The sequence below is a fragment of the Nycticebus coucang genome, chromosome 7, assembly GCF_027406575.1.
Source record: "Nycticebus coucang isolate mNycCou1 chromosome 7, mNycCou1.pri, whole genome shotgun sequence".
Taxonomy (NCBI): Eukaryota; Metazoa; Chordata; class Mammalia; order Primates; family Lorisidae; genus Nycticebus; species Nycticebus coucang.
Genome location: NC_069786.1, coordinates 111,306,511 through 111,319,817, shown reverse-complemented (window position 1 = coordinate 111,319,817; position 13,307 = coordinate 111,306,511). Strand labels below are relative to the sequence as shown.

General features: G+C 35.3%; 1 protein-coding gene across 1 annotated transcript in view; it reads right to left on the bottom strand.

Moving 5' to 3' along the window:
- Nucleotides 1-13,307, bottom strand: part of SPAG16 (sperm associated antigen 16) — a 996,461-nt gene that overhangs the window by 245,757 nt on the left and 737,397 nt on the right. The window contains exon 15 of the mRNA XM_053597632.1: nucleotides 6,740-6,866. Within this exon, the coding sequence (XP_053453607.1) occupies nucleotides 6,740-6,866 (127 nt within the window). The remainder of the gene's footprint in view (nucleotides 1-6,739; nucleotides 6,867-13,307) is intronic.

Here is a 13,307-nt window from a genome sequence, read left to right as displayed (position 1 = left end):
GTAGCTATGTCAGAGAGCTAAGTAACAATTTTAACTAAACTTGTTTTAAAAATACTTCATGAAATTGAGGAATTAACACAAAAGCAACTTCTTTGATTACACCTGAATTAAGCTGCAATTTTAAGGCAAATAATTTTTTGCTCTGATATAACAGAATGGGTAAGATTCTTATTATCTCATATAGTTCAATAAGAAGACTTTGATATATTCGCTAATTTAATTTATTAAAATGTTGGAATTTATGGGTTTTTTTTTTGTTTGTCTTTGTTTTAGGCTTTTTCCAAAGTTGCTTTTGGTACAGAGATTGAATGGGTTGCTATGTATATAAGAATAGTGGCTTAGCCTCGCTCAGCATATAGCTGATATTTAAATTTTAGGCTCAATTTTTAAATAAACTAGACTTTTGTATCAAATTTTATTTCTTTTTTGGAGTCAAGGAAAAGTGGAATGTTTCGCTTGCATTTTTATGTTTCATTTTGAAGTTTTAAATAAAAGCTTCTAAGTTTTATTGTGTGGTATTATTTTTGTCTCAGGATACTATGTCCTAATTATACTGAACACAGGAAAAAATGCAATAACTCTTTTAAATTTAGTCTGATGAAGTCGTCTGACGGAATCGTCTAATCCAAACCTTCAATTTTACAGATGATAAAGTTAAAGCCAAGAGACAGTAAGTGTCCTGCTCAACTTCATATTACAAATCATAGGTGAATAACAATTTTATTCTTTAGAGACTTGCCTTGTTCTTAACTGAAATGTTCCTTTCACATGTGAAATGTGAATAATTTTTAGATACATGTATTCCTGAAAATTCAACCTAGGCTCAGATAAAAGGTTGGTGGGTAGTGGGAATCTTAAATCATCATTCCTGAAGTTGGGAAGACATTTCCAAAAAGAAGTGTTATAATTTGTGCAAGGAGGTTATCATTAGATGAAGTATAGAACCTTTGAAACATAATACCTGAAAGGAATAAGACTTAGTTACATGCATAATTCTATCATATTTTGTAGAAATCATTAACTTTCATTTTCATTAATACATCATAAATTATGCAATTCATATGCATTTTAGTTCCCAGGATTTACAATCCATCTTTGGAATGATAATATAAATACTTAATAACTGATATGGTCACAACCAATCAGGATGGAAATTAGTCCCATCCGGAACAGGTGCACAGCCATAACACTTTGTGCAACCATGACTATTATCCCTGACTTAATTTATCTTTAATAAAAATGTCTTTAATTAAAGTTTTCAAGGAGTACCCACTATTATTGGTATATTATTTTCCATAAACTGGCAAGCATATTAAATTGATTCTGGCCCAGGGAATAAGACAAAATCAAACAGAAAAAAAAGTTGATTTTGTAGATGAAGCATAAAACCAGTCGCTGTTAAGCTCTAATTTCTTTTTACAATTCCTAACTTATAGTGATTAAAAGAAATGCTATTCAGATTTTCATAGAACTATAAGGACAAGTATATTTATTAATATACATATGTAATTAAAGTAGTAAAACCTTTGAAAATGAGAGAAATGAAACTCAACTCAAAGTGCTGTGATAACTGAAAAAGAAAGCCCAGTTCATTCTAGGTAGTCATAGGCTTGAGTATCCAAAGAGCTACATAATTTACTTTCCTTCAATTTCTCTTAATTCCTTTCCACCATGAGATGGGCTTATATTCTACTTCAGAGCAAAATGGATTTGCATACACAGTAGGATCACTCAACAAGGAAGGGGATAATGGGATTTTTACTCTTCTCAACTTCTTTGTTCTCTCAAATGTAAGGCAGAACCAAACTAAGTTGTTCCTCCTAAGAACAAACCCAGTTTGAATTGCAAGGTCTTCCCACTCCGGTTGGTGGGAATGCAAACTATTCCTAGGCCTGTGTGAGCTTCTGGGATGGTTCCCTCTAAGCCCTAAGACAGATGTCTTCCTGGCCTTTGGCTTTCATGTCTGAATTTTCAGTCAGTTAGAGACTGAGGGGACTCTGCTGGTCTCCAGCGTTTCTGTGGGCGCAGCTCTGGCCTCTTCTTTCTACTCTGCCTTGCAAACTCGACCAGCTTTGGCCTCCCAGGACTGCCTGCCCTGGCTCCTCACCTCTGGAGTCTGCCAACAGTCCATCCACCCCTGAGGGGAGACCCAGAAACTTTGTCCAGGCTGTATTCAGAGGCAGCCTAGGGCAAATCCATTTCGTTCTGAAGTAGAATATAAGCCCGTCTCATGGTGGAGAAAGGAATTAAGAGAAATTGAAGGAAAGTAAATTATATAGCTCTTTGGATACTCAAGTCTAGGACTACTTGTTTACTTCCTCTCTCAGGAATTACAGGGGTTTTTTTTTGTTTGTTTGTTTTTGTAGAGACAGAGTCTCACTTAATCACCCTCAGTAGAGTGCCGTGGCATCACACAGCTCACAGCAACCTCCAACTCCTGGGCCTAGGCAATTCTCTTGCCTCAGCCTCCCAAGTAGCTGGGACTACAGGTGCCCGCCACAACGCCCGGCTATTTTTTTGTTGTAGTTTGGCCAGGGCCAGGTTTGAACCCGCCATCCCCTATATATGGGGCCAGAGTCCTACCCACTGAGCCACAGGTACTGCCCTGGAATTACAGGTTTTTATTAGCCAGTATCACATGTCTGAAAACTGTCATTTCATATATATTTCCTTTTTTTCTTTATCGTTTCAGGTTGGCTATAAATCTGGTAGGTGTCTGCTATTCTGGCTTGGCTGGAAGTCCATATAGATTTTTAACATTTTAAATGCAAGGAAACTGAAGCTAAGCAGTGTTTGGAAATTTCATCGAGACCATTCAGCTACTGAACAGCGGAGAGAAAATGCAAAATCTGAGCTTCCTGTAAACGAATGCTCTCTCCTCCACACTCCACTGCTTCCTTCAGAGGAAATTAACCACAATCTGCCTTTTAAATATAAAACAATAAACTATTAGGAATTCATATATGGCAATATACAAACAAACAAACAAACAAAAATACAGTAGTCTTTACAAAAAGAAAGTGATAAATCAAATTTGAAACAACGATTTTGGTGTTATCCTGTTATATTTTGAAAAATTAAGGAGGAATCTAATACTTTTTGTATTTTTTAATAGATTCACTTTTTTCCTTCAAGTTTATCATTTCTGTTGTGGTTCTGCCTATTTAGGAGACTATTTAGGATTTTCTCCAAATTATGGGAAACTTTGCCCATTTTAATGATCTGATACTGATAAGCTTTCCACTGGAAAGTTCCCATCTGGCTCAAACTTCAGCTTCTGAATTTTCTAGGGATGTGACTTCTTTACAAATTTACTGGAATTACCTAGATATTGCTAAACTACATAAACAGGATGAAATGAGAGATGTGAAAAAGTATATGTATAAATTTTCACAGTTCCTTTTTATTATTCTCATTATGCAATTCAATTTACACTTTCTGAAATAACAATAAATTTTTGAATGATAAAACATATGGCATTTTTAGTATGTCAAATGAGAGATATTACTTAGAGAGTATTAACAAAAATTTGTAGCATTATGTGACCAGGAGGATCTCTGTTTAATGAGAAAGAAACACCACTTTACAAATACGTGGGTTATAAATATATACAAATATATATCTATAAATGCAGATAATCTGTCACAAAGCATTTGCAAATAAAATATTATGTAAATAATTCTATACCACAAACAGCTCCTCTTTTAAGTGTGTGATGTGCTGATTTCTTACAGCAACAGAAAAGATAACTCTAGATGGTGATTCAGACATCTTTAAATGTCTGAAGTATGCACATATGCATATATAATACTACATGTAACTTTACTCTGAACCATTTACTTTATTTTTAATATTACATGAAAATGAAGTTTTAACTCATTTTTAAAAACATTTATTTATTAGTGTTTATGCTTTCACTGGTAGTTATTATGCTTTTCCTTCTATACTGGCACATGGCCTTGGGCATTTCTCTTGCACACAAACATATTGACTGTTTTTCTCATCCCTAAAATGAATGAGATGACCTATTGCTCCCTTTCAGGTCTAGAATAAAACAGGGTAACTAACTATGCTAAGAATTCCTTATTAAAGAGTATCATTACCCCTCTAAAACCTTATTGGAACACCATAAGGCAAACATATTTATTATTTCTATGAGGAAATTTAGTTCAGGGAGATTAAATAATTTGCCTAACGTCTAAAACAGCTGAACATGAAAACAAAGGGTCTGATGTACAGTCTCTATTCATTACCTAAACCTCTGATTTTCAAACAGGTTTGTCAAAGCTACATTTTAAAAAGGATATACTTTGAGAATATCAATTTTAAAATAAAGTATTATTCATTAATATATATACTTTTATAAATCCAAAATTAAAATATTTATTTATAAATTTAATAAATAAGGCAATTTTGATGTAGACATAATTTGAGATTAAAGTTATAGACAACAGTTTCAGCCTTTTAATAGTCTCCATTTCTAATTTATTTCTAAGTTGTTTTGGATTTGCAGTGGCAATGAATCCCTTATTTATAAAGATAAATGATTGAATAGGAAAACAGTTCTTTTGAAACAGTATATCTCATAATTTCAAGATGCCTCCAATTAAACAATTCCAGAGACATAAAATGGGATTAGAAATTTTTGTTTCTACGATGATCATGTAGAGTATCTACTCACATTTCTTGTGTGAAATACCTCAGACTGGATGCTGTCTATATTTCCATACTTATCATATAATATCACTCAGATAATGACACTACACATATGTTTTCAATGACTTTCCCTCAGATCCTTATATAAATTCTGATTGCTCTACTGCACGGAGCATAGCTAGGACAGCTGATGAGAGCCTTGCCTCACATTAATTAAGGAGTGACAAACAGTACATTAGGGTGTATATATTAGTAATTGCACAATTTAATTCTGTCACAGAAATTTGACCAGGAAATATGGCTTGTTGCATCATAACTAATGTGCACTCTCAATAAATGTTCATTATTTTCAATAGCATCAACATGCTCTTGCTTTTCTTGGAAAATGATTATATCACCTAAGCTTGCATTGGCCTTGCCACTGGAAATGAATAAAAGTATATTCAGATGAATGTGTTTTAAGATTACCAAATTAGATTTTATTTTATTCTCATATCCCACAAATTTTAATACTATAATTTTTTTTATAATTCTCTTTTAAATAATGATTTCCTGAATAAATGCCAATTAGGAGAGATCTATGTGCCCTTACTTATTTCAGTTTTGTTTTTACTTTTGTACTTTACTCTCTTGAGATGAATATAATTTCTGACAGTTAACTTTATTATTTTCACCTCTTTATTCATGTTCTCATTACATATTATGTTTTGCTCTCCTTAGTTTCCTCAACTTTGGAAATATTTCAACCTTTGTAAATGATAAGTCATTAAGGACTTTTCCTGTGCAGAAGCACAGATTTCTCATTATTCAATGAGAAAAGCTTTATGACAGTAATTTCTCACATACATAGAATTAAAATTAATTATGGTATGTTCCTTAAAGAAATGGTCAGAGAGATGGGAAGGTCACTTTGAAATTATATTCCCTCAGACTATAAAGTGTTTTCATTAATTCGGTCCCAAGTTTACATGCTTCATCTTTTGTTTCTCCCAGCTACATTGCTGATTCTTGTATTTTTCTTAATATTAGTGTATTACCAAGTATACTGCTGTCATGGCAGAAAACAGGCTTGTTGTATTAAGGGCTGTAACATCACATGTAGTATTGACGTGTATTATACTTATATGTATTTAAAATCATGTTTGCTTGACTATGCAAAGAACCTTTGGGCTGGATAGCAAAGAGATAGCAAAGAGAAAGTAGCAACATGTTTAATAATGACAATAAAATAGACAGCTATTATTAGTTGTACAGTATTTCAAAACACCCTTTACTTCCATTATTAGAAATTATCACCAAAAGCTTTAAAATTTCAGAGTTCAAAAGTCAAGGACATGAATACTCGAATTACTAGCCCAAAATAATAAGAAACGATTGAAGGATGTGAAATGTTTGTGAAAGCCAAGTTAAAACTCCTTTACAGCTATGGAGTCAGTGCAGATTTTATATGTCAGAAACTATAAACCAAAATATTAAATGGAATCATTGTGGGTTGTTCACATCAATTGCTATACTATTGCTCATAAACAAGGCTTAAAATATTTTATCCGGTTGATGATGTTTATATTAGCAGGGGAGAAAAGCTAAACACAAATAGTAATGTCATAGAATGCAGAACACATAATTGCAATAATAAGATAAATATATATTTCAAAATAATTATCAAATCGAGGCATTATGGGGCAATTTGTTAAATTATTTTAAGAATAAAACATTCTGTTAAAAATTTTTCAAGTTCATCTTTGTCAAACTTTTGTTCTTTTCTCAGCTATTTTGTCTTCAGAAAACCCAATCCAGTTACCTTGGATGGTAATAATAAGGAACACAGGCTCCAAGTTTCTATATGGCATCACTAAAAACTTACCTTATCTATAATAGCACACACTTATCCCCTCTATTATTTCTGTCTTTAAATATATGATGAATATAATCTTTTCATGATATGACATGACATGCTATATAATCTGATACAATATAACGTATATAATATAATGAGAACAAAATTTAAATAAGAGAAAATATATAAGTAAAAACAAAGTAGTTTCAGAACAAATATTAATGTTGTCAGCAAAATGGATCCTACCTGATGGATCAAAATTCACCTCATTGCCAGGACTTGGACCTACATCAATGGACACGATTGGTAAGAGCTTTCGAAAGTCCCACAGCTTTATAACTCCACAGGCATCGCAGGATGCTATCATGTGACCCTTCAAAACATAACATTAAAAAAAATATATAAAACATATATACAAGGCCGGACACAGTGGCTCATGACTGTAATCCTAGCACTCTGGGCGCAGAGGGGGGTGGATTGCTTGAGCTCAGGTGTTTGTGATCAGCTTGAGCAAGAGAGAGACCTCATCTCTATTAAAAACAGAAAAACTAGTATGTATACCATGGAATACTATATAGCCATAAAAAGATGGAGACTTTACAACTTTTATGTTTACTTAGATGGAGCTGGAACATAATTCTTCTTAGTAAAATTTTCAAGAATGGAAGAAAAAGTGTTCAATGTACTCAAAACTACTATGAAACCAACATGTAATCACCTACACATTCATATGAATGATAAAACTAACTGTAGTTATGGGAAGAGGGAAGAGGAAGAAGAAGGGAGGAAAGGGGGAGACCAGGAGGAGGGAGAGAATTTGGTGGGACCTAACCTAATGTACATAATACAAGGGTACATTTCAAAACTATTAGTAATAGAGTATAAATAAATGTCTTACTACAACAAATAAGCAAGCGAGGTGATGGTTACATTTATCAGTTTGATGTAAGCATTCCACACTGTTAATCAATTCAGCACATTATACCCCGTAAAAGCATTAATGTAAACAGTCATTATTTAATAAAGAAAAAATAAAATAAAATAAAAATAAATAGAAAACCTAGGTGGGCATTGTGGCATGTGCTTATAGTCCCAGTTACTCAAGAGGCTGAAGCAAGAGGATTGTTTAAACCCAAGAGTTTGAGGTGGCTGTGAGCTGTGATGCCAAGGCACACTACCTAGGGCAACAGAATGAGACTATGTCTTAAAAAAAAAAAAAAAAATTAGGCAGCGCCTGTGGCTTAAAGGAGTAGGACACTGGCCCCATATGCCGGAGGTGGAGGGTTCAAACCCAGCCCCAGCCAAAACTGCAAACAAACAAACAAACAAAAAACCTAAAAGACAAAAAGCATAAATACACATATTCATGGTAACCTACAGTCAAAAGATAAGATTTATGTTACAATTTTATTAAACCTATAAGAATAATTCTTCTAAGCAAAAGAAAGAATTCATCATACCTTTATCTTGGACATAAAATTATTTCATATTAATATATGAAGACCTATGATAAATTCTGGAAGGCAATGTTTTAAGAAAATATTTTTATTATTTTAATTATGAGAAGATGTAATGAAATTAAAACACTGTTTATGTATTCATGTAATATTTCTATATATGCACATATCACATAACATGCTTACAACAAATATATTTAACACATAGAAACTATGGACGTGACAAAATGACACCGTAAGGGCATCTCACTTTACATGTTCTTAATTAGTTAGAACTGATTATTTGTTTTTGGTCTATTTATATACATTTTATGAAGTAAATATTTTTTAAAATTTTCAGGACATATTACTTTTAACAATAGACTAATTAATTATTGACTAATTATTGATTAATTATACAGATTTGAAAGACTCCCTCTTTTTACAATCTAATATGGATTTACATTGAATTCTAAAATCTGTCACTGTTATTGGATAATGATTTTGGTGGGCATAGAAAGTATAACATATTGGTTTTATTTATTTTTTAGTTTTAGATTTTCTTTTTTTTTTTTTTTTGCAATGAAAAAGTAATTTAAACCATGCCATGTTGGTATTGCATGCTAGTAAATTTCAAATATTACTAAAAAGAAGAATTGATAGTTTGTACATCAAATAGAGTAAAAATAAAAACAGAGGTTGTAAGACAAATAGACACAGTGAGAGAAGATTTTTGTCACATCAGGAATAATGAATGGGACCATGTGAAATTAAATGGAACGAAACAATACCTATTGTGTTCTGTCATACAGTCGACATCAGTAGAACAGAATATGGCCAAGGTGAAGGGATGTCACTCAAGACTAGGTCTTACATGGAGATTCTAGAAATGTTACCTCCATAGCTGGCTTTGAAGAAGTAGCTAGGTTGGAAGGTACACATGGCAATAAGCTAAGAGGAGTTTCCATCCGATGGCCAGCAACAAAGCAGGGTCCTCAGTCCTGCAACCACAAGGAAATGAATTCTGCCAACAACCTGAGTAGGGTTGGAAGTGAATTCTCCAGTCAGCCTCCAGATGTGAACATAGTCCAGTTTGCAGCCTTTTGAGATGCTAAGTAGATAAACCAGCTAAGCTCTGTTTCTAGCCCACAGAAACTGTGAGATATTAAATGTATGTTGTATTAAACTCCCTTCCCTCAAAAAATTCTCAGTAGAAATAGTCAGGCCTGCTTTGGTAACATGTGGTGGAACTGAAAAAAGGGGATGAGAAACAGAAGGAAGTGTGGATAGATTCAAGTGTTACGGAAACCGGAGGGGATTATCCCAGCACAGTAGTAGCTTCCCAGGCTCCTCAGTTTGAGCTCAAGGTCTATCTACACTGCTCTCCAGGCTTCTCTGGAAATGTTTTTTTAGAGTCCACTTTGTGTTAGGAACTGTGGATATACTGGTAGGAGGGGCTTCTGCTCTCCAACAAAGGACTCTCCAGTCATCTGCATCATTCCTTCATTGAATTTCTTTGTCTATTCACAAATTGAATGAGTATTGGCCATTTCAAAATCACCATAATATTTATAATAAGTCAATATATTGTTTTCAATTTGATATGCAGTTTTCCTTTCAGCCGTGACTTAATTTTTTAATATCAAGTCAAAAGCTAGTCTCTCATTTGTCTACTAAATTATTAAAGGTAATAACATTTGTATTGGAGACTTTTACTTATTTTAAACTAGTTCCCTTATTTTTCTCACTCACTCTTTGATTTCTACCTTTTCTGTAAAAACAAAAAAAGTACCTTTCGTGTTATAGCTGAAGTAGTCTTTGTTTTTCCCTAAACACACTAGTAATCCAATGAATGCCACTATTTTTAAAAATTATATTACTATTGTCACAGGCAGAAATACAACAGCCTTGTCCCCAATTTAATAAATGAGATGCTTAATCTTTATTATGATTTAAAAGGAACATGGAGAAATTGGAATGTTCTCAAATATGTAAACATGTTTTACAAGAATTGTGAGAAATTACTGAATTTTATTTCAGAAAGGGAAAGAACAGTTCTCAGTAATAGCAGGGAATATTAATGTTAGAAATTAGAAAAGAACTCTTTCCAAATATAAGGACTTTCAATCATCTTACAGAGGTTATTTTTCAATTTTGAAAACAGAGTAGATAAGTTTTAATCAGAATTTAATTTGGATGTACCTCTCACCACAGGTAGGCTAAGGACTTGATGTACTTTTCTTGTCTGGAGACTATGAATTAAAGACAGTGTTACATTATCCTTTATTCCACTCAGTATTAAAATGTAAGGAAATATACTACAAATAAAAATAGTTTATATTTACTGGGAGAAAATGAATATTGAAATAGTTTTAATATTTTTATTTATTACTTGAAAATTTTATTGCTGTCAAACGATTAAGTTTAATAGTTTGATAATATTGAATGAGTCAATATTTATTAAAGGCTTTTAAAGAGCCAGGTGCTGTGCTAAATACTTCATCAATAAAAGAAGGATCCTAATTTTACACAATTTTGAAAAACTAATATTCTTTACCCAGGTTTTTCCATTGTTAGAAACTTAGAAGCCATGACAAAGTATCCATTATGAGAAAATGAATATGGTAACTTATTATATGATAGAAATGTCTGCACTTAGATTTGATAACTGAAAGGAACTTGGTAATGAAAGAGCATAGGTATACTTCCAGTTATCGGGTGAAGCAGAGGTAATCACTATTGTAGTGTTTGTAGCATAAGAGAGCTCAAAAAATACTTGAACTCATATATGAATAATGCCTCCTCAAAGCTTACCCCAAAATTATACTTTCCTCTAAGTCCTTCCAGGGCAGTCTTGATGTAAATATTAATTCTAAACATAATGGCTCTGAATCACTTACAAAAAGAAGAAATGAGAGAAGAGGCAAAGAATCTGGACCAAAAACTTGGAATAGTCTTCTGATGCTATATCCCTCCTCCTCCCAATTCATGTGAACTGGAGAAGCCTCTGGCAATCTCATCTCCGAGGTACACCAGTAAGAAGAAACTAGAATAGCACTAATCTAATTCTCCCTGGAAAAGATGAGAAGTGAGAAAGGAATTAATTGACAAATTGGAGAAAAATCATTTAATTTAGAATTTATGGGAGACAATCCAAGATGGCGGCCGAGTAACAGATTCCCTGCAACAGGGCATGGTGAGTCTGGGGAGATAAGACTGCAGGCAACTCTGGCTGGGGGGATCTGCCTATAATCATCCCTTTGAGGATACAAGGAGTCACCAAGGGACTTCTGGACCCCAAGAGGAGGACAAAAACAGTGGAAAATTGGCAAGTGGTTGCATGTATTCAATCAACCTAATCCTGCCGGCAGCTGTAAGCACAAGCAGCAGTGAGACTGCAAACTGGAAAGGCCTTACATGTGAACTGTTTTGGTGTTTTTGGACTTCGCACTCAGTTGAACTGCGTTGGGGAGAGCTTCAGAAGGAGTGCGGAGAACTTTGGGCATTGTCTAGGGCCTCAGACTGAGCTGCTGAACCAGATGGAGCTATTAGTGTTCAGCTGTGGGCTGCAGGAAGCCATTGTGAGAGAACTGCCCTGGCAACCTCTGCCCTAAGGGTCGCAGAGCAAAGATTAGGTGGGAGCTAGTAATCTAGTGACTGAGCAGCCTAAAGGCGGGGGAATGAGCTGCCTTACAGCTAAATACTTAGGGGCAGAGTGAGACCGGTTTTGGCACACTGGAGCCTCGGACTGTTGCCGTGGGTAGAGTGCTGTGGTGTCAAAGCTCATAGCAACCTAAAACTCCTGGGCTTGGTGCTGCCCAGACCTCCATAAGAGCTGCGGCTTGACCCCTGAACCATGACCCGCACTTGCTGGGCCTCTGCATGCCCTGACCAGGAACTGTGGGAGCTGCACAACCGTGCGACCTCCCTCCTGTACCCTTCCTGCCTCCACACCGGTCAGCTCATCTGGCCAGGGACTCTGGTAGCCGCATGCCCTCCAGAGCCCTCCATGCCTCTGCGCATGGGCCTTCTCCTGGCCAGAGACTTCTGGAGCCTTGGGCTCTCCGTGCAAAAGTCACTGGGTGCCAGGCACTCCGAGAAAAGTGCACAACACCCCCTGCCCTGTTGCTGGATCCAGTGTGTCACACTCTGGAGCTGGTTCCACAACCAGAACTCCCTAGCTAGGGCAGCCCCAGAGGAGCTACACAGGGTCAATCCCTACAAAGATCCAGCAACAATACAGTTATTCTGCTGGGGTCTAATCCTGGAGGGACACCTCCCAAACTCTGAGGATGGATGGCCAGATGCAACAGTGAAAAACAATCATGAGGTGAAATCAACAGAAAAACTCTGGCAATATGAATAATCAGAGTAGATCAACTCCCCCAGGGATCAATGGGGCAGACACAGCACAACATCCCATGCACAAACAAATACCTGAGACATAAGAAATCGAATTCAGAATCTGGCTAGCAAATAAGATCAAATTAGAATTCCAAGCAGTAACCCAAAAGATATCTCAAATTCAACAAATTCAAAGACCAAATAACCAAAGATTTTGACACATTGAGACAAGAAGTTGCAGCCCTCAAAGATCTCAGAAACACAGTAGAATCCCTCAGTAACAGACTGGAGTAACCAGAAAAAAGGATTTCTGACATTGAAGACAAAGCTTTCAAACGCTCCCAAACTCTCAAAGAGGAAGGGAAATGGAGGGCAAAAACAGATCACTCTCTCAGAGAGCTCTGGGATAATTCAAAGAAAACCTATATTAGTCTTATAGGGATCCCTGAAAGTGATGAAGTAGCTTCACAAGACATAGAGTCTCTTCTCCATGAGATTATGAAGGAGAACTTTCTAGACATGCCAAGACATCCTGAAAATCAGATAGCAGACAGTTTCAGAACTCCAGCATGACGTAACCCAAATAAGACATCCCCCAGACACATCATAATCAATTTTACTAAAGTTAATATGAAGGACAAAATTCTGAAAGCAGCCAGACGAAAGAAACCCATCACCTACAAGGGCAAGAATATTAGAATAACTACAGATCTCTCTGCTGAAAACTTTCAAGCTAGAAGAGGATGGTCATGGACTTTTAATCGCCTAAAACACAATAACTTTCAACCCAGGATCCTGTACCCAGCTAAAATGAGTTTCATTTATGACAGAGAAATTAAATACTTCAATGAAATTCACATGTTGAAGAAATTTGCCATAACTAAACCAACTCTCCAGGATATTCTCAGACCTATCCTCCATCAAGACCAGCTTAATCCTCCACCACAAAAGTAAACCCACCCAGAAAATTTTGATCAAATTCTAACTTCCACAGTTGCAAAAGGGTTAAAAATGTCCACTGGACACTTGAAAGG